Raw genomic sequence first — 20,626 nt, 5'->3', positions numbered from 1 at the left:
ATGCAGACAGAAGCGTGTACAGTATGAGCCAATCAGTGGCAGTAATGACAGAGCATGCGCTGTTACGCAAAAACCGCGATAGAGTGAAGCCACAGAAGTCGAAGTGTGAAGTGGCGAGGGTTCACTGTATATTGCTTTTCTCTACCAACTTTGGTTTTCTTTCTACTTCAAATCCCATTAACTTTTTAAAAATTTTTATTTGTTGTCTTTTGGAAAATAGAGATGTGCAAGCATCCAGGAAAGAAAACTCAAAAGATTTGATGATCGGCAATTCCACTCTCTTACTGAGACATATCTTGATCTCCGACCGAGACCCCTGGCCATTTACTGGCCCACTGAAGTCAGCAGGCGCGCTTTCAGAAAGTCCCCCAGTTCAGACCTCACCACAGAGATCATTTCTAACGGTAGCCAGGCTTGAGACTGGGGATTCCAAACCCTCTGCAGACTCACTGAAACCAGCCGCCGCTGAGTGTGTTACAGCTGCTGGCAATCTCATGTGGGTCAGCGCAGAACTGTGCGCCAAAGGGTTTCCAGTGGCTGGTTTCTCAGAAACAGATCGCCAGCCTTTCTTCCGAGGGACCTGGGAGAGCTTACACCAACCTGTTGGCTAACTGCCATCAAGTGCACGAGCCATTTGACCATCCAGGGAACCCACAGACTCATGACAGGGAGCACTTTATTCATTTCCCTTTGCTGCTACAGTGGATTACCACAAGCTTAGTCATTTGAAGCGTCACAAATTTATTATCTTACAACTCTGAAGGCCAGAAGTTCTAGCACCAAGGTGTCGGCAGACTGTTCCTGCTGGAGGCTCTAGGGAAGTCCATGTTCTTGCACTTTCCAACTTCTAGACTGCATCTGCATTCCTTGGATCCACAGGTTCAGAACTGCTTTTTTATCTTCACGTTCAGCAAGGCAGCAGCTTCCAGTCTCTCTCTCTTTCTCTTGCCGTCGCACTCACTCGTGTTGGACCCCAGCTTCCATGACAACATGCCTTTCCCTGATTCTCCTGCCTCTTCTTACCCTTATAAGGATCATTGTCCAGGCAATTCCTGCAGTACAAACAAGACCCTGCCTAGCTGTCGTTAAGGCAAATATGTATGCACACTGCTCTGTTAGGCACAGTTCATATCAAATAGCAAGTCAAATGTGTGCCTTAGTATGTGTGCACCTTTCTATGCATAAAGCCTCTAAAGAAACGCTTCTAAATACACTAAAGCATCCTTAATGTAATCATATAGTAATGATGGTAATAATAAGGTGTTGATGCAAGTCACAAAGTAACACCTGTTTGTTATTATGAACTATTGTATGTATCTCAAAAGTTTATTGTAATAGACGTAGTCTTCAGCACTTGTGGTCTTAAGGTATGTAGGTATATATGCACATATTCTATACATGTTTTATACATGTGTACTTGCAAATATATATATATATACTCAACACTCATATGTATTTTCATTTTTTTAACCTATGACCTTCACATTCCACTGCTGGTTGGCAGTGTCTTTCCAAGCTTCCTTAAAATGCTGTGGCATCTAAAAACAGTTGTTGCATGTGAGGTAGTGTTCCTGTGAACTTATTGCAAAGCTTCAATGGTACAGAAGTTGAGTTTTGTTAAAAATTTGATTTTATTCATAACTTCAAAAAGTTTTTTTCTCCTTTCTTTTTTTTTTTTGAAGGCAGCCTAATGAGACCTCAGCCCTCCGTTACTCACAGAGACATGTTTCACAGCTTTTATTTGAGAAGAACTCGTGAGTGCAGGAACTAGAATTCTAGTAGCAATATGTCAGGGCTTACCCTCTTCTCAAAAGACTTTGACCCAGGAGTACAAAAAGACAGGGTTCTCGATGAGGGCAGTGAATGTACAAATGTGCTTTACACAACTGATGTGTGTATGGATTGTGATTAGAGTTGTATGAGCCCCTAATAAAATGATTTTTTTAAAAAAGACAGGGTTCTCAAATGGGTTGTGGTAATGGTTATACAACTCTTCTTGATGCGATGGAACTACTGAATGGTATTATATGTGGAGTCTGTCCCAATAAAACCGTGGAGGTGGAAAAAGAAAAGAAAAATAGGAAATAAAAAAGAGTAAACAGAAAGACTTTTACTGAACGCTGACTCCTTTGATTTGACAAGAGGCCTAATTCCAACTTCCAAAAGCAAGCAAATAGAAATGTGAAGTTGAGTCTTCTAGCCTTTGGCTTCTACAAATTGGGAACAGAATGTTCATAACTGATGGGTGGACCATGCGCCTGGTGCTGTGACACAGAAGTTAGGTTGGGTTCACTCCAGAGCAGCTAAGCAGCCCTTATGCGTGCGAGAAGCCCTCTGCCTTCCAACAGTCTCTCTCCCGATTAAAAGTGCTAGAACACACTTCCCGTGTTCAAAGGACCTCTTTCGTGGATCTAGCTTTTTCCAGCATCTTTGTTGTATCCCTAAGAAAAAGGGGGCAGGGAAGATTTTCTTTCTCTCCTTCTCTCAGAACAAAACTCTCTGGGGGAAGCTTGCTGTCTTTGGCAGCAGGCAAAGAGCTTCTTGAAAGGAGGGTTTAGGTTCCAGGGTTAAAACCGTCTCGTGGCAACCGTCACCCAGGCTCCCGCAGCCTTTCACCGACACTCTCCACTCATGCAGAGGCCCTTTGCCAGCCCCCGACAGTGTTCGAATCTGTGAGCAAGAGTTCTTTCTCTGCGTCCCATCCACACAGGGAGTCAGACGTCCAGACAGCATATCCTAGTTCCAGGACGCCCTATATTGTTATATGCTAATTTGGTGAGGAATACGTTAAGTGTTATGGGTTAGAGATTTCATAATTCTTTAATTATCCTGGAAAACATTCTATCTAAATTTTCTACTAGGATCTTCTTTATCTATGGAATATTAGGTGTGACTGGGGAAAAGGTATCCCCCACCCCTCACTAACTTACATTACTAACTTACACTAACTTACATCATTCTTTTAGGTAAGATTGGTTCTTTTGTTTGTTTGTTTGTTTTGCCCACCTTTTAGAATCATCTTCCCATTCCACCCCACCCCAACTTCTGCCCCCGATCCTGCCACACCACCCACCCCTCTTTTAAGTCCTGTAACTTGACTTCCTTGTAACACCCAGCCTCTATCACCCAAAATCAAAGCCTGGGGATTGTAATATATATATATATATTTAAATATATATATATTTAAAATAAATGTATCCTTCACCAAAATTAAGCTTACAAATAGGAGGCTGTGCTCGAGAAAGTGGAACTGATCCATAGAAGTCTCTCTGTAGAACTGGGATAAGACCCAAGTTTTCTGTCTCCCTATTTCAGTATTCTTTTCTCTTATTAAAAAACAAAAATTCCCATGCTACTCCCTTTGCCTTTCTCCTCAGCTTCCCACCAGCACAACCCCTAGACAAGGGCTAGGCCTTGAATCATTTGTTTAAATTAATAAAGACTCTATTGTGATCCTAGTGGAAAACAGAAAAGTAAGTAGGAAGAAGAAGAGGATAATCAGTTATAGTCTGATCACCAGAGAAAACAACTGCTAGCATTTAGCTGGTATTTTCTGCCAGTCTTTTCCTAGACATGTTCCCCAAATATATTTAGTTTTCTGTTTCTGAATTTGCTTCATTAGAAAAAGAGCCAGAGTGAGAATCAAGAGACGCAGGTTAAGCTTGGACATGAGCTAGCCACATGTCTTAGTGTCTTAGTGCCACGGTAACAGAAATAACACAAGTCGGTGGCTTTTATGAACATCTACTTTTTTAATTTTCAGTTTAGGAGACGAGCTCTGGGAGAAGGCTTTCTTCCTCTGTCAGCTATGGGTACAGGCTCCCTGGTTCTTGGGCATTCTTCATGTGGAATGACATCTGTCTCCTCTCATCTGGGCTGGCTTGCTTCTGTGATGGATTTAAGACACGCTAGAATGATACAGTCACATTCGTATCCCGCCCGTATGCTATTGTTACTCTTGTTGTTATCATGTGCTCTCTGATGGATTGCAATAGCAACCCTATACAACTGAGTACAGCTGCCCCATAGAGTTCCCTAGGCTGTAATCTGCACAGGTCCACGACAGAGGACACCATGCTTGGTAAAGTGGAGTGTCAGCAATAAAGAGGAAGACCCTCAATGAGATGGATTGACAAAGTGACTGCAACCATGGACTCAAATATAGCAACAATTGTGAGGATGGTGCAGGACCAGGCAGTTTTGTTCTATTGTCTATGGGGTCACTATGGGTTCGAGCCAACAGCACATAATAACAACAGTCTTTCCAGGCAGTACAATGCTTCGGCATTCAACTGATAGCCCAAAGGTCATTCACTGGTTTGAACTCACCAGCTGCTCTGAACAGAAAAGGCCTGGTGCTCTATTCCTGTGAAAATTACAGCCTGGGAAACCCCGTGGGGTGCTAAGCTGTGTCCTATAGGGTCGCTATGAGTCAGAATCGACTGGAGGTCACACAGTAGCAGGAGAGCAGATCACCAGGTCTTTTCTCCTGTGATACGACTGGTGGATTTGAACCACTGACCTTCTTGGTTAGCAGTTGGGCATTTTAACCATTGAGCAGCCAGAGCTCCTTATGCACATATATAGGGAGTTAGTGTTCCATGAAGTATTTTGAGAAGATCTCATTCAATCCGTAACACCATGTTACCTTGAACAAATGTCTTACTATCACCCTTAGAGTCCTCCCTTAGTTAAGTGACTGACTTCCAGGATTCCTTTCAGCTCCAGCATGGTGGCATACTGGTATGATTGGTCAAGGGAGTAAAAGGTTAGAACAAATGACTCTCAAAAGGTTTTTTGCGACTCCACGCTTTGGTGATTCTAACTCATCTTTAGTGATTCTAACGCGTACAGGGGGAGGGGAGCAAATATCCATATGATAAAATCCAAGCCCACTAAGCAATCAGCTTTGTCGTCAAGAATCGTATTCATTATTTACCCCATTTTCTGATCTCGACCTTATTTTAGCTATCAGCCCAGCCAGGAAGAGTCAGCGTCCGGGTCTTCCCACGCAGTAATGGACATCGCCATGCCGACCGGAATGAGCGCAAACACGGAAGACTTGAAATCTGTAACTTCTCTCTTTTCATTAGAACTGCCAGTTCTTCCGTTTCTTTCCTACATTATGTCACAGATCATTTGCTCTCACATTGATAGACTCACCGAGATATTAGACCTCCTATTAAGACCACCAGCCAGGGCACTGGCTCAAGTCTAAAATTTCATAGATCCATCCAGTGTGCTCCCCACGCCAACAACCTACCTAAGTTTCAACTTCCCAAAGGCCAGTAGCAGGGGCACGTCACAGCAGGATCTGAAAGACGGAGCACGTGTGCTCCGACTTTGCCAGAAAGAGGAGTGTTGTCCTCCCTCTTTAACTACTGGAGCACATCCTTGTGACCTAACATCCATCAGTAGGCGTATACATTCACCCAAAAAGCAGTAAAAGAAAGTTCAAGTTTTCCTCTTTCCTCTCTCAGCTGGTGGAACGGGTGGATCAACTAGCAGCTAATTACCAAATCAAAGATGGACATGTTATTCTGCAAATTAATTCGGTGAGCGCCAACCCTCCTCCATTTTTCAATTACCGTCACAGGGTAAGTTATTCTGCGGATCTTCTTAGCCAGGATTTCCTTAACTCCTTGAATGTGTCCAACAGATTCCCTCTGAAGAGTTCCTCTGCGTCCGCTTCCAGATATTTGAACTTTTCCAAGTTGGATTTGTGAGTCCCGCGACTTTCACAGTCTATGAATACCACAAACCTGGTAATGAGCGCCAGTCTGACATGTCTCCAGACTACTTACTTCCTATCTTTATGGAATCTTTAGAAATCTACTTGAGGCCAGCTTCCTGTTTTGTATATTGCCTCTCTTGGGGCTCACTTATCACAAAATCACCCAAGTTCAGCAGAGAAACCTCAGCAGGCCTGTAAGCCCCTTCTTTCACTGCTCTGTTTATCTTGGTGTTCATTTTCAATATCCACCGGTCTCTCCTCTTTTTGGGTTCTCACGTGCTGTCCCACTCTTAATGCTTCCAGAATCAAGGTCTGTCCCATCTAGCGTCTCAGCACCCTTTGCAGACAGCGCTATTTCAGCATTTGATCACTTAGCCATTTCTGAGAAGGTTAACTGATTGGCAGATCATTGGTTCCCAGGGCAGCCTGGTTCCAGTTGTAAGGAAATTCTGATATTCTCAGCCTTGCGTTTAGTTGACCCAGAAGATCCTTCTGGAAACGCTGTTTTGATTGGACTTTTTTTTTAAGCTCCATAACAAAAAATGAATAAATAAAAACCAACAACAACAAAAACACCATAACAAGACTAAGGAAAATTCCCCCTGGGAGAACTTGGTCTGCAGCCACCCACGGATTGCAGAGACATGCTTAAACATGAATTTGTGCGTGTCTGAACTGGAATCTAGTAGCGTTTTTGACCAGTCTTCATGCTGAGCCAAATGGACACTCATCCATCCTGGTTTTCTTTTCTGAAACCACTTAGAATATGCCCAGCTATACATCCCTTGCTTTACAAAGGGGCTTCAAAGAGTTCATGGAAAATTGCATTCTCTTTTAATTCCATTTTTCCCAAGAATGTTTTGAAGCCCCTTCGTATATATACAGGCTTCTCTTTTTCCTCATCCCCCCAAATTACAATTCTTGCAACAGATTCTCATGTAACATTTAGTTTCCTCTAATTCATGCAAGTACAAATATTTCATCCTCAAAATCGGAGGTATTATAGTAAAATTCCAATCACATAACTAGGCAACAAGAGGAGATCAGTTTGCCCAGGACAGCCAACACATACTACCTTCTCCAGCTAAACAAGACCAGCTCTGCCTTCTCCCATGTCATCCACCGTGGCCTACACTTTCAAGCCATCTAGTTGCCATTAGCTATTTAACGCTGCTCTTCTGCAGAATGTCACAAGTTAAACATCTCATCCATTACACTCTCTAAAATTGGCTTGTGATATATATTATGAATATTTCCCCCAGCTCATTCTATTTTGAATATTATACCTAATATTAAATTTTGTATTGTAAGCCTTTCTGTATTTTAATATGTTACTTTCTATTTAATCACATCTGGACCTGCATCTCAGAAAGACTTTCTTCACAATAAGATTCTTTAAAATTATATCTTATAGGCCTTTCATAGATCCTTCTTAATTTCATTTCATTCAATTTACAGCTAGATCAGCTCTATCTTGAATCTATCCCGGTACAGGGTCAGAATTCTGCTTTTTCTCCTTTCTGATGGCCTTCCATTGTTCCCATAGCATCATTGTATGGTTTTGTGTACTGGGACATTTGGCCTCTTTCCTGGAGGGGTTGTTTCAGCAATCTGCTTGCTAATCGGATATCTAGCTGCTGCGCACACAGTCAAGTTCACTGCCCTCATATGGATTCCAACTCATAGTGACCTTATTAGACAGGGCAGAAACTGTCCCTGTGGGTTTTCTGAGACTGAAACTCTTTCCAGGAGTAGAAAGTCTCTTCTTTCTCCCTCGGAACAGCTGGTGGTTTCGAACTACTGACCTTGCAGTTAGCAGCCCAACATGAAACCACTATGTCACCAGGGCTCCTACCACACAGTCAGCTATATGGAAATTTTGAATGGGAGTGATTAATAGGAAAAAGAGACCTGCAACCCAACCTTTGCTCCACCACAATCTCAGTGGGTGAACCAGAAAGTCAATGACCACCCTGGGCCTTAGCTCGAAAAAGAAGGATTCAGAATAGTCATGTGTTGTGCAACCACCACGCCACTTCCCTGAACCCCACTTTCGTTGCCACAGATAAGCAGTGCACCATGTTTTATAACCCATCCCAAACCAAGCTGCAGAAAGTCTGTGAAGGAGCAACGTGCCAGTGTGTAGAAGGTAAGCTTTGTGTGACATGTTTGGGTTGGGTCCTGGCTTAGAGCAGCCCCCCATAATCCAGGGCTAACCTGAAGCAAAGAGCTGGATAAGCTGCCCTTCTCAGAAGTAGAAATGTCATCTCAGCTGATTGAAAGCTATCTCTCTGCATCTCCTGGACACCTAATGGTCTGTACCATTCCAGACCAGAGAAATGGTCCATAGCCTGTTCTTTGATACCATAAAGTTAACAGGATCTGAATATTAACTGAATTGTATTGTACTTTTCACCAGATTTTTTTGGCCATTTTATGAAGATTGATTTGGTAAGAAACAAATCCAGTGATGCCCATCTATGCATAAGAGAGAGCTTTCTTTTTTTTTTTTAACCATTTTATTAGGGGCTCATACAACTCTTATCACAATCCATACATACATCAATTGTGTAAAGCGCATTTGTACATTCATTGCCCTCATCATTCTCAAAACATTTCCTCTCTACTTAAACCCCTGGCATTAGGTCCTCACTTTCCCCCTCCCTCCCTGCTCCCCCCTCCCTCGTGAGCCCTTGATAATTTATAAATTATTATTTTGTCATATCTTGCCCTGTCCGACGTCTCCCTTCACCCACTTTTCTGTTGTCCGTCCCCCAGGGAGGAGGTCACATATAGTTCCTTGTAATCAGCTCCTTCTTTCCTACCCACTCTCCCTCTACCCTCCCTGTATCGCCACTCACACCACTGGTCCTGTAGGGATCATCCGCCCTGGATTCCCTGGATTTCCAGTTCCTATCTGTACTAGTGTACATCCTCTGGTCTAGACAGACTTGCGAGGTAGAATTTGTGTCATGATAGTGGGAGCGGGGAGGAAACATTTAGAAACTAGAGGAAAGTTGTATTTTTCATCGTTGCTACATTGCACCCTGACTGGCTTGTCTCCTCCCTGAGACCCCTCTGCAAGGGGATCTCCAGTGGTCTACTAATAGGCTTTGGGTCTCCACTCCACACTCCCCGCATCATTCACTATGGTAAGATTTTTTGTTCTGATGATGCCTTACACCTGATCCCTTCGACACCTCGTGATTGCATAGGCTGGTGTGCTTCTTCCATGTGGGCTTTGTTGCTTCTGAGCTTGATGGCCGCTTGATTACCTTCAAGCCTTTAAGACCCCAGACGCTATACTTTTTGATATCCGGGCACCATCAGCTTTCTTCGCCACATTTGCTTATGCACCCATTTGTCTTCAGTGATCCGTTCGACACCTCGTGATCACACAGGCTGATATGTTGTTCCATGTGGACTTTGTTGTTCCTGAGCTTGATGGCCGCTTGATTACCTTCAAGCCTTTAAGACCCCAGATGCTATATCTTTTAATAGCTGGACACCATCAGCTAAGAAAGAGCTTTCTATCAAGAAGTATTTGATAGCAAAAGAACGGCATCCCAAACCAGCCTAACACAAGTCCACAAGTCTGATGCAAGTCAGAGCCTTCTTCAGGTTCATGTAGCTGCAGGCTGATGCTGCAGAAAGGTGAAGCAGGAAAAGGAAGAGCGCACGCTGGTCACCAAGTCTTTTTAACGTGATAGGAGGGGCATAGCCTAGAAGACCAGAGGCTCGGGACTGAACCACTGGCTCCCTTTCCTTTCCCATTATCCTTCTCAGTTAAAGGAATTCTCTGGTTACTGCCTGGTTCCACTCAGTCTTTTGTAAATCTAAGATAGTTTTCTTAGGAAAGCGCCCTAATTCACCAGTCACCAGCAACTGGATTCACAAAGGCCTGGGTTGTGGTGAGATTGTTGGTGTTGCTGTGGCAGTGGCGGTGGTGGCAGCAGCAATAAGTATCTGTTCCTAGATCCTTGTTGCACCATCTGATAGATGTGAATCAGCCAAATCACCACTACTGGGTCTTCAAGAGATATATGACCCTTGATCACACTCATAATGGAAAAACGCACACACACACCCTTTCTTCAAGGGAAGCATATGCGTTTCCAAAGAGCAGAGCATGTGCGTATTGCTGAGAAGTAACCCCCCGCAGTATGAGCCTTCTGTTCAGGATTTTATTTTTAGTTTTGTAACTTTATTTGTTTTGTTTTGGTTCTGCTTCATGTAATGTTGTACTTTCTGGGAGTGGAAGACTTGCCGGGTCTGAGGATCTGGGATTTGTGAGATTGGATTGGCTTGTTCCAGGGCTCTTAAGAAACTGGTTTTTTGTTCTCCAAAGAGAAAGTGTCTGCTCCTTTACATTAAACTATTACCATTTTTCCCAAAATCCAGCCGACTGTGGACAAATGCAGAAAGAATTAGATCTGACAATCTCCGCAGACACTAGAAAAGAAACAGCATGTAAACCCGAGATTGCATATGGTAAGTTCAAAAGTGCAATGTATAGTTCCTCTAAGCATGAAACTTATGAATATCCGATCTAGTTGGAAGAATAAAAAACTTTATGCCATGATCATGTGAATTCAACATTCCATGTGTGCCCTCAGAGAAAAACATGCCATCTATGTTCAGCATTCGCACGCAAAGTGATTTAGCCTTTAGAAAAGAAATGTGATTTCCATTTAAAATAATAGGCGTCACCTTGCCATCCAGCCAAGACACTTTATTCTGATAAAGCCTTTGAATTAAAGACATGAGAACGTATTCCAAGAGACCTTCTGAGAAGCCGCAGGGGCCAAGACTTCACAACTACAGTCTTCTAGTTGACTCAGCAGAGGCAATAGTGGCTTGGGGTTTTTCATTTTATTTTACAAATCTCTTCAAAAATTAAATAAATATATAATTTACTAAGTCATGTTAATGCATATAGAGTACAGATGATAGTTGAGACCCTCTCCCTTTAAAAAGGCCTCCTTCTGGGGTCTAGAGCTTAAAGCAATTGAATGTGCAAATAGAATAGAGCCTTGCCTCAAACCCCTGATAGAAGTTGCTCTTTCCTTTCCTACCGATAGTTTCTGAAATTCAGGGAATTTTTCAATTGTAAGCTCCTAATTCCCAGACCCTTTGCTTCTGCCGATAGTTCTGCTATCTGCCTCTCTATATCTTCTATCGTCCGTCCGTCTGTCTGTCTGTCTATCTATCTATCTATCTATCTATCTATCTATCTATCTATCTATCTATCTATCTACTTGCCTTTGATGCTGAGAATTTCATAGATTAAGAGTATCCCAAAACTGAAGAAGCCTTTTAGGTCGTTTACTTCAAGCCCATCAAAAACAAAAATTAAAAGCATCATTTCTCAAGCCACAGAGAAAGGCTCGGTCCCTTAAAACTTGTCATTCCAGGGCTGGAGTCAGACAGACACACCACAGACTAAACATCCATGTGTGAATAAGCAGAAAACAGGATTGGGGGTGGCTCAAGTTCAGATGACTGCCAGAAGGAGTAAGAATTCCACCAAGGCAAGGGAATGACTATGGTGACATGGCAGAGCTGCATGGTACCCTGTGGTCCCAGAGGAGTCAGTGCCCATGCCATCTCAACTCACTTCCCTGGGCCCTCCTCCACTGATCTAGCTCAGATTCTCAACTTGATGGCTAACTAAGGTTTACTGGGTTGCTTTGTTGCATGGGTTTCTGTTTTATCATTGTATGTGTGATTCTATTTAAATTTAACTTGATTCTTATCAGCCTACAGTAGCCACCTCCAAGGATTCTAAGGTAGATTGAGAGATTGAATTCAACTGTGGGGATTAGGGCAGGTCTCTTGGGGGGAAAATTAACTCTCCTTTGTTATGGTTCCCCTAATAGCTGGCCAGGCTTTGTTTCTCAGTTGTTTGACAAAGTCTGTCTTCTTTTGAACATGAATGACATTACACATGAATTACTTTTGTTTCTACCAGCTTATCAAGTTAGAATCACAGCCATCACTGAAGAAAATGCTTTTGTCAAATACACTGCAACTCTTCTGGATGTCTTCAAAACAGGTGAGAATTCATTCCCAACATCTAGTTAGTACTTACCGTGTGCCAGACATCATTTTGGACACAGCAGAGAAAACTTGAATAGGACTCCCAGAGTTCTTTTACTGCCTTCACAAAACTTCTATTCTACTTGGGAGACACATTAAAAAGAGAGAGAGATGGACAAATAATCAAATGATTCGTTAAATAATTATAAATAAGTATTATATGAAAGTACTTCAAAACTTCATGGGGAAAGTGAATTAACATAATGAAATGACTCCACGAGCTTAAAATAGAAACACTTTTATGATGATTCAGATGAAGGTCTACGTCACAGATCATCAGTTTCACATTCAACGATCCATACTCACTTTGTTTCCATTCATCCGTCCCGTCCCCTCGATGTATCATTGCTTCTAGTGCGCCCTGTTTCCGTTGCTCCTTCTTCCCTCCCCCTCTGCCCGTGGGAGATGCTGCTCTTCATCTTCGTGGTTGACCCTTCCAACACAGGGAGCGTTTGGCTCCAGGCTTGAAGGGGAACTAAAGGCCGGCCGTCGTCATCTTGAGAAGGTCTCACCAGTCGCTACCTGACCAATAAGCCTGCTCTCTTTGGCGGGTTGCATTCTCTTCTGCATTTCACCCACTCCATCCGGGCTTTCCCATGTGAAACCTGTTCAGAGCAGTTGGTGGTGGTAGCTGGGCACCATCTGGTGCCTCTGGTCTCAGGACTGTGGAGACTGATGTTTGCATTCCATAAGCTTTTGAAGCCTCCTCACTTATGAGAGAGACGTGGAATTAATTGGGGGAAATACTTCAGTGTGATAACAGCCTCTTTTAGGTGATAGTTTGGAAGAAAGGCCTAGTATTATACTTTAAAAAATCAGCCTATGGGGGGAAATACATATATATCTTATGGTTCAAAGTGTTCAGTCTGTACCTGGGCCCCATTTGGTCCCGGTGTACGTTGGGTAGCCAATGTAAGGGGCAAACTCAATGGCAGCTAACCGCAGCAGCATTAATTACCTTCAAAATGCTTCTCGTGTGTATGATACATTTCTGTGTATTCAGTGTATCTGCTTTATCAGCTAAATTATGAAGATGATTTACTGAAATGTTATACTATTATAATTTTCCTAAGTTTATATCCTTTCAATCCTCTTATGTTTTACCAATACTTTATTTTACTTTAATAAATCATTTTATTGGAGGCTCTTACAGCTCTTATAACAATCCATGCATCAATTGTATCAGCACATTTGCACATATGTTGCCATCATCATTTCCAAAGCATTTTCTTTCTACCAACACTTTTTGACAAATTATCACTATTCAAACTGTTTTTAAGCCTTGGAAATTAATTTTATTTCCCATTTTTACCATTAAAAGATAAACATTTTTAAAAGATTAACTTTTTCGTACACATGGACATTTTATTTTATTTCTAATGACATATCATATTTCTTCATTTTATAATAGCTCTTGCTTTACTTATATAGTTTGCTTTACTTGGTTGTATGCAATTTTACCATTTATTCTTTGATCTCTTAGCTGTAGCAGTTGAACGGTATTTCTCTTAAGCAACTAAAGATAGTATTGCTCTAGGTGCTAGAATACCATAGCCAACTCACTGAAAAATACACACATAGGCATATATATATGTTCACTTCTTAAATTTTTACTCCCATTTCTCAATGTCTAGGAGAGTGAATCTTTTAAACTGGATATGATTTTCAAATGGCTTTTGCCGTTCTAACTTTTATAGTTTCAGCCACTCGTTGAAATCCCAACATTTTTCTAATTTTAATTATTGCAATCTTTTCCCACTTGTCAAAATATTACTTAATCCTGCCTAGAGTTTTCTGTACAGATGGTAGTAAATGCCAAATCTATGAAGACAATATCTAAAGTCATTTGCTTGGCTTATATCTGTTATTGTATTAAACCAATCCCGTTACTATTGAGTCGGTTTGGACTCATGTGACCCTGTGGGTCAGAGTGGAACCGTCCCCAAAGTTTCCCAAGGCTGTAATCTTTCAAGAAGATTATAGAAGCAGCTACATCTTTCTTTTCTGCAGCCACCAACTTCAACCACTGCGCCCCCAGCACTCAGTATTGCATTACCCAGAGGTAAGGGAATAGAATAGACAATAGAACTTCTGTAAACTTCACAGCTTGTGCTGAAGGCCCAGACTTCTCCTTGGCAATACATTTATCCCAATAAAGCAGCCCACACGTAATCACTGTGCCACCTGGACTCCTGGGAGGCTTATCCCATGTGGGACGCGGCAAATGAATTTGGGACGTTCACTGTCATCCATAGCCTTCTATAAACCAAGCGTTCAGAATTCAAGCTCTAATACAATTTCCTTCTCTGATCTAACACTTTACTGTTCAAGGCTGTAATGTTTTCTTTTTTATATAAATCATTTTATCGGGCTTCTTCAAGCTCTTGTAACAACCCATACATCCATTGTGGCAGCACATCTGTACCGAGGTCGTCAAGGCTGTACTCTTCACAGAAGTGGTTTGCCACGCCTTTCTCCCACATAGCACCGGCTGGAGAGTTCCAATCCTTAACCTTTCTTTTGCAGCTAAGCACTTTACCCTCTGCTATCAGAGTTCCTTTGCCCTAAAGACTGCAGCCTTGGAAACCCTATGGGGAAGTTTTGCTCTTTTGCTGTAGTTGTGAATACTCATTATCCTATCAAAATGAACCTGTATAGATTAAGAACCAGCCAGGAGGAAGCAGAAAGCAGGAGGGAGTTTATAATTGTGACATTTGAGCATCAGTGTGATAACCTCGTTGTATGACTTTCAGGGGAGGCCTTTGCCGAGAAAGACTCTGAAATCACCTTCATTAAAAAGAGCACGTGTGCTAATGCTGACCTGGAAAAAGGAAAACAGTACTTAATTATGGGTAAAGAAGCCCTCCAGATAAAATACCATTTTAGTTTCAAGTAAGTCACCAATATCTCTGAATCTCCGATTTTCCCTCCAAAACGTGTCCTATTTGATTCCTAAATTCTCAGTGCTTCCTATGTGCTCTACTTCTACCAACAAATCATTATGCATAATTAGTTTAAAACAATGTTTTTCTACTTTTTATTTTCTATTGGGTGGAAGTTTACAGAGTAGATCCCCCCACCTTTCAGCAATGCATACACTTTTTGTTTCATGTCATGGATAATAATCCCTGCGTGTCCTATTTCCGTGCTGTGTTTCTGGCTTCCATTCCGCCTTCTTGCCTATGCCTCCTGAACTTTGTTCTTGGGTAATTGCCGCCCTTTAGGTCTCAAATGGTTGATCATTTTAAGATGTACTTACCTCTCCGGAGTTGATATTCCTCTTATAGACCGTCGGCTGTTTGGCTGAGAATTGGGCCATGGAGATGAATTCATTTCCAAACCTGAAGGGTGGCTAAGGGCCATAGTCTCAAGGGTTCCCCCAGACTCTATCTGACCAGAAAACTCAGTCTGAAGATTGAATCTGAGGATGAATCTGAGTGTGCGTGGCTGACCTTCCTTCCTACCACTACTGCTCCCTCAGTGTGCTCTCCGACTTTGGTTTTTCAAAAAGAAAACATTTCATAAACATTTTATTTATGCCTTTACTTTAAGGAATAGACCAGTGGTTCTCAACCTGTGGGTCGAGACCCCTTTGAGGGTCAAACGACCCTTTCACAGGGGTCGCCTGATTCATACCAGGAGCAAAATGACAGTGATGAAGTAGCAACGAAAACAATGTTATAGATCCCCACCACATGAGGAACTGTACGAAAGGGTCACGGCATAAGGAAGGCTGAGAACCACAGTTTCATAGACACGATTCCAGCCTTTGAAACATGAGTGTCCCAAACACCTTTCCTGTTCCTCAGGGGTCTCTGAGCCTACCTCAGTAGATGCTGGTCCACAAGAGTAGAGCTGACCACTTGGCCTGTGGGTACCTGACCAGGACGGGGGCTCCTAAAAGGAAATAAATTATTGCTTTTCTCTATTTGTGGCTGTAATCACAAGGGCTTTGTTTTCGTTTTCTTCTGGCAGGTACATCTACCCTTTAGATTCCTTGACCTGGATCGAATATTGGCCTACAGATACAACGTGTCCATCATGTAGAGCCCACATAGCTAATTTACAAGACTTTGCGGAAGACATCTTTTTAAATGGCTGTGCACATGCCTGAAGAAGGTGGGCTGCACAGAGTTTCCACTGAGGGGCCCCTGCGGTTGAAATGCCTTTTGCTTTGGGTGTTGGATTTTCCCCCACCCCCCTCCTTTTTTCTTTTTTTTTTTTGAGATTCATAGCTAATCCTATTTGGAACACTCTCTTCACTTAGAATTAGTGGCACTTGCTTTTACCAGAGCATAATTTTAAGTGTTGCAACTTTCTGTAATAGCAGGGCCCTGGGGGTCATGTAGACAGATAACTCCAGGGTTATCAGACACCAGGAGCAATAAATTGGAACCTCTCCTAAAACCAGCCACCCAGGAATGTTTGCTGGGGCCAAAGAATAGGAACCATTGAAATACAGTATCTTACCAAAACATGGCCTTTCCTTGAAAGAAAACGGATCATTAAAGCCTGACTTTGCTTTCAAAAAATACGTTTCAAAGCATGTTACTTTACACTAGGTCAGCTTCCACAGCACAAACACAAGCAAATGGACAGAGGTGGACAAAAGAGGCAGTAGACACCCTTACCCCTGAGAAAGCCCAACCCTCAGAATCCGCAGCAAACTGAGAAGGGAGGAGAGTGTCTTTCAGCCCTTCGTGCCTCCCTCCCTCCCTCGGCCCTCCCCACAGGTGATGGGAGACCTCCTTATCCGTTTTCTCTCCTCCCAATGTGTTTCCGTTTCCACAGGAACTTGCCCTTCAATTACCTGCAGGGCCCAAGGTTGCAGCTTGGTGAAAAGAAACGGGGGGATGAGGAAAGCAAATGCTGCTCTAGCCATACTCAGGTTCTCTCCCGAGCCTCCATCAGCACTTCCAGGAGAAGGAGTTAGTAATAGGATTTTAGATCTCATCAAATAGCCTTCCCATTCAATGTCTCAAGAATCTCATGAGGTACAAGAATTGGTAGGTCACTTGCCTATGGGTGAAGAAACGGATAGTCAGAAAGGGGTAGTCCTGTTCCCAGCCCAGTAAAATGCAAAGTCAGAGACCAGACCCCCAGACAAGCTCTCTCGGTCCAAACCAGTCCCTGTTTCCACAGCCCGACACCACCACATTGCTGCCCAGGGGTAATTGTCAGAGACCATCAGAGACAGGATGTACTTGGAATTTCTCAGAATTCTTCAACCAACCCCACTGGCATAATCACAGCGACAGGATGAAAAACTCTGGATGTAACTTCAGCAGTGACTGAAATCCAAGCCCTTTTGAAGCATATGATTGGGTGGGAGGGGGGGTGGAGGGGAGACAGGACAACAATCTACAATCTACTGTTTCAGTAGAACCATCCACTGCCTTTCAGCATTCACATCTCTCCTGAAACACTAAGCTTTTCCTCTTCCAGAAAGTAACGTGTTTTGTTTGTATGTGAGAGCTCACGTTGTAGGCAATTCTTTGGCAAAAACAACTGATGTGTCCAATATGTCTGAACTGTCTGCCAGCAAGAGCGTGGGGCCTCCCCCTGAGCAGGCCCGACTTGGTCTGCTATCAGCTTCTTGTGGAACTTGGGGTGGAGGGAGCCACAAATGTTGATCCAGAGGCACCAGTGTCTCTGAGATGCGGTTCGGTCACAGTGGCCTAATTAACCACAATGCAGCTCAACTCTCAACGATCAAAGCATACTTTTGTGAGTTAGCCTGGCACTATTTGAAATACCAGCCAGCTGCTGCTCAGCAGTACCCCCTTACATATCCCTTTCTTAATGAGAGGTCTTGACTGACACCCCCACCTCCAGTCCAGACTGGGGCTCCTGCTCAACCTTCCCTTAGCCCCCCATACTTCTCTTCCAGGGCTCTTATGCACTGGCCATTGCTCAGTGTGCAGCTTCCTGGTTGTACGGTAAGTTCCTGTGGACAAGGTCTGAGTCGGTCTATTTACCACTGTCTCCTATGCCTGGCGCATGATATGGATGCAATGAATACTGTAGACGAATATAAGGAACGTGAGGAATCAGAAGACCTGGAGTCTAATCATGGCTTTGCCTCTGATTGGCAGTGGTTTGGGACAAGCACCTTTGTCGCTTTGCTATCTACAAAGCCAAGGAGTTGAGCACATTGCAGTGTTCGTGAGCTACACGTCTGAGACCACAGGCCATGACCTTGTGGTGTGAAACAAGAGAAAACAAGGACATGAAAACACCCAAGCGCTCAACAAGGCCTTTCTGCCTGTAAGTTTGATGGTGTCGCAGCGTTGGAGAACCTGCCTGGGGCTGCCAGGAGAAGGAAGGTTTGACAGGATCAGGGAAGGTGGAGGGGCCAGGAGGGACTTTACTGGTTGAGGAAGAAAGCCTGGAGCAGCTTTCCCGGACGGATTAAACAAGATGATTTTAGGTGGTCGAGATAAACATTATTTATCTTAATAGCTACGTGTTTATTTTAACATGCTTTTAGAGGGAAAATATCACGAACAGTGATGCAAATGTTCTGTTAAAATATAAATAAATCTATTGAAGTTCAAAAGTAAGCCTATTTAAGGGGGCAGGGGGGATGTTCCATAAATAAAAGTATATGTTCTCCTTAGGGCAAAAATCCCAAGGTTGGCATGCAAATGGTTGAAATGTAGGAAACTGTGACTTAAGGGGAAATGTGGAGTTGATTATGTGTGCCAGGCACACAGTGAGGAGGCGGGCCCGCCCCTTATTGCTCAGTGAGTGACCCTGAGCCGAACTCGTGTTCGGTCTTACCTCCCAGTCCCTGCCTTCAGGGATTTATCCCACAGCATTTAACAAACAGGTTTTGGTTGGTAACCGTGGGGGGAAGGGCACAATTCTAGGTACTTGGTCTCTGGAGTCTCGCACCTAGAACTTAGATCCCAGCTAGAGGAAACAGACAATATGCAATAAAGACAATAATCAGTAGGGAGTTGGTTTGGAATGGTTTGGGTAGCTGATTAAGGGATATTGGGAGTGTATGGGAAGTGGTTGCCATTTTAAAATAATCAGCTCAGATGGCTCTCGTTGAAAGAATGAGTGTTGAGCAAGGTCTTGACGGATGTGAAAAGATTAGCATTTAACTTAGGGAAAGCAGTTCCTTTTAAGGCAAGCCCCAAAGTAGGAGCATGGCTGGTGAGTTACATGGAGAACAAAGAGGCCAGTGTAACAGGCACAGAATGAGCAATGGTAGGTGAAGAGGAGACCAAAGAGCGGACAGAGACCAGATCATGCACACCTGTGAGAGACTGTGCCTTTATTCAGAGGGAAATGGAGCTAGTGCAGAATCTGGGCAGAGAAGTGACATGATTTGTGTGCCCTATTGAATGGCCACTGTACCTGTTGTCTTGAGAATAAAGCAAGAGTAGAAGTAAAGAAATAAGTGAGATGGCTGCTACAACAAGCCAGGAAGATACATTGGAGTCTCAGAATGGGGTGGTAGCAGTGGAAGTGTTCAAGAGTAGTTCCCATATGGGTATATTTTTAAAGTAGATTCTACTGGATTCCCTAATAGATAGGACACCAGTTATGTTACTTATGGAGGATGTCGCAAGACTGGGCCACATTTTCTGTGGCACACAGGGTCCATATGAGCTGGAACCAACTCACCAGCACTCAATAACATGAGAGAAAGAGAAGAGTTTAGAACAACGCCATGATTTTGGCACTGAGCAACGGAACGGATGGAGCTGCCATTACCTGTGATTGAGACGATATATATGGAACAAATTGGGGCAGTTCAAAGCTAGGAGACAAGGGGTCAGTTCAGGACAGGTTGAGTTTGAGAAGAGCTCGATTAACCACCTAATTGGAAGAACCATGAAGGCAATTGGTGTTCAGGTTTGACAATCGAGAGAGAGTTTTGAACTAGAACTAGAACTTAGGCATCGTCCGTAAGTTAAAAGCATTAGGTCAGATGTAGTCACCAGGGATGTGAGTACAGCCAGAGGCGGGGCCAACGGTTGGCCCTTGGAACACTACGTTGCCAGGGAAAAGAGGGAAAAACACAAAGGAGATAGAAAAAAAGAGCATCTTTTCCACTAGGAGAAAAATCAAGAGTGAGATGTCCTACAAGCCAGTTGACAAAAGAGATTCAGAAGGAGGAAGAGTGATTGATTGTATCAAATAGGACAAAGATGCGAAGTCAAGTGGACTTGGCCATTGGAGTTAACAATATGGAGGTCACTGGTGACTTTTGCAAACCGGTTTAGGTTGAACAACAAGCATGACCTGCTTGGAGCGGCTTGAGACTGGAAAGAGGAGGCTGTTTGGAGACGGGGAGTGTGGGAACCTCCTTGAAGACGTTTTTCTACAAAGGAACCAAAGATGAGAAGCCTTCCCTTCCCAGCTTCTCAGCTTCCTGAGTGGGAACTGGGTGGAGGTGGTGGAGAGATGAGGGAAAGGGGTAGACAAAAGATGGTTGTCCAGAAGATCGGGAGAAGGAAACCTACGTGCTATAATAACCTCTCAAAAGGAAGGCCCTTCTTCAGATTGCAGGTCATGTATGTCAGGTGAGGCTAGTCAGCTTGGGTTGTAGATCCTTTTCAGAAGCTGACCTAGGCATCAATGCCCTCCACCCACCAGCACCTGGAATTGAACAAAACTAGTTTACTGACTCTTTGCCACGAGGGAGAATATACCCCCTAGAAACCATAGGGCAGGTAAACAAGAGGCCATCTAGCTCAGAAGCAACAAAGCCCACATGGAACAACATATCAACCTGTGTGATCACGAGGTGTCGAACAGATCACTGAAGACAAATGG

At 43.3% G+C, this 20,626-nt stretch overlaps 1 protein-coding gene across 1 annotated transcript in view; it reads left to right on the top strand.

The window, feature by feature from the left end:
- Nucleotides 1–16,365, top strand: part of C5 (complement C5) — a 101,068-nt gene extending 84,703 nt beyond the window's left edge. Inside the window, exons 34-41 of the mRNA XM_004712562.2 lie at nt 4,969–5,071; nt 5,481–5,555; nt 5,660–5,765; nt 7,800–7,883; nt 10,136–10,225; nt 11,706–11,789; nt 14,587–14,725; nt 15,809–16,365. Of these exons, the coding sequence (XP_004712619.1) occupies nt 4,969–5,071; nt 5,481–5,555; nt 5,660–5,765; nt 7,800–7,883; nt 10,136–10,225; nt 11,706–11,789; nt 14,587–14,725; nt 15,809–15,947 (820 nt within the window). The 3' untranslated portion in view covers nt 15,948–16,365. The remainder of the gene's footprint in view (nt 1–4,968; nt 5,072–5,480; nt 5,556–5,659; nt 5,766–7,799; nt 7,884–10,135; nt 10,226–11,705; nt 11,790–14,586; nt 14,726–15,808) is intronic.
- Nucleotides 16,366–20,626: the final 4,261 nt, after the last annotated feature.

The sequence above is a fragment of the Echinops telfairi genome, unplaced genomic scaffold (genome assembly GCF_000313985.2).
Source record: "Echinops telfairi isolate 266 unplaced genomic scaffold, ASM31398v2 ScPeMD7_7410;HRSCAF=8448, whole genome shotgun sequence".
NCBI classification, from domain to species: domain Eukaryota; kingdom Metazoa; phylum Chordata; class Mammalia; order Afrosoricida; family Tenrecidae; genus Echinops; species Echinops telfairi.
This window is presented reverse-complemented; position numbering and strand designations above follow the sequence as displayed.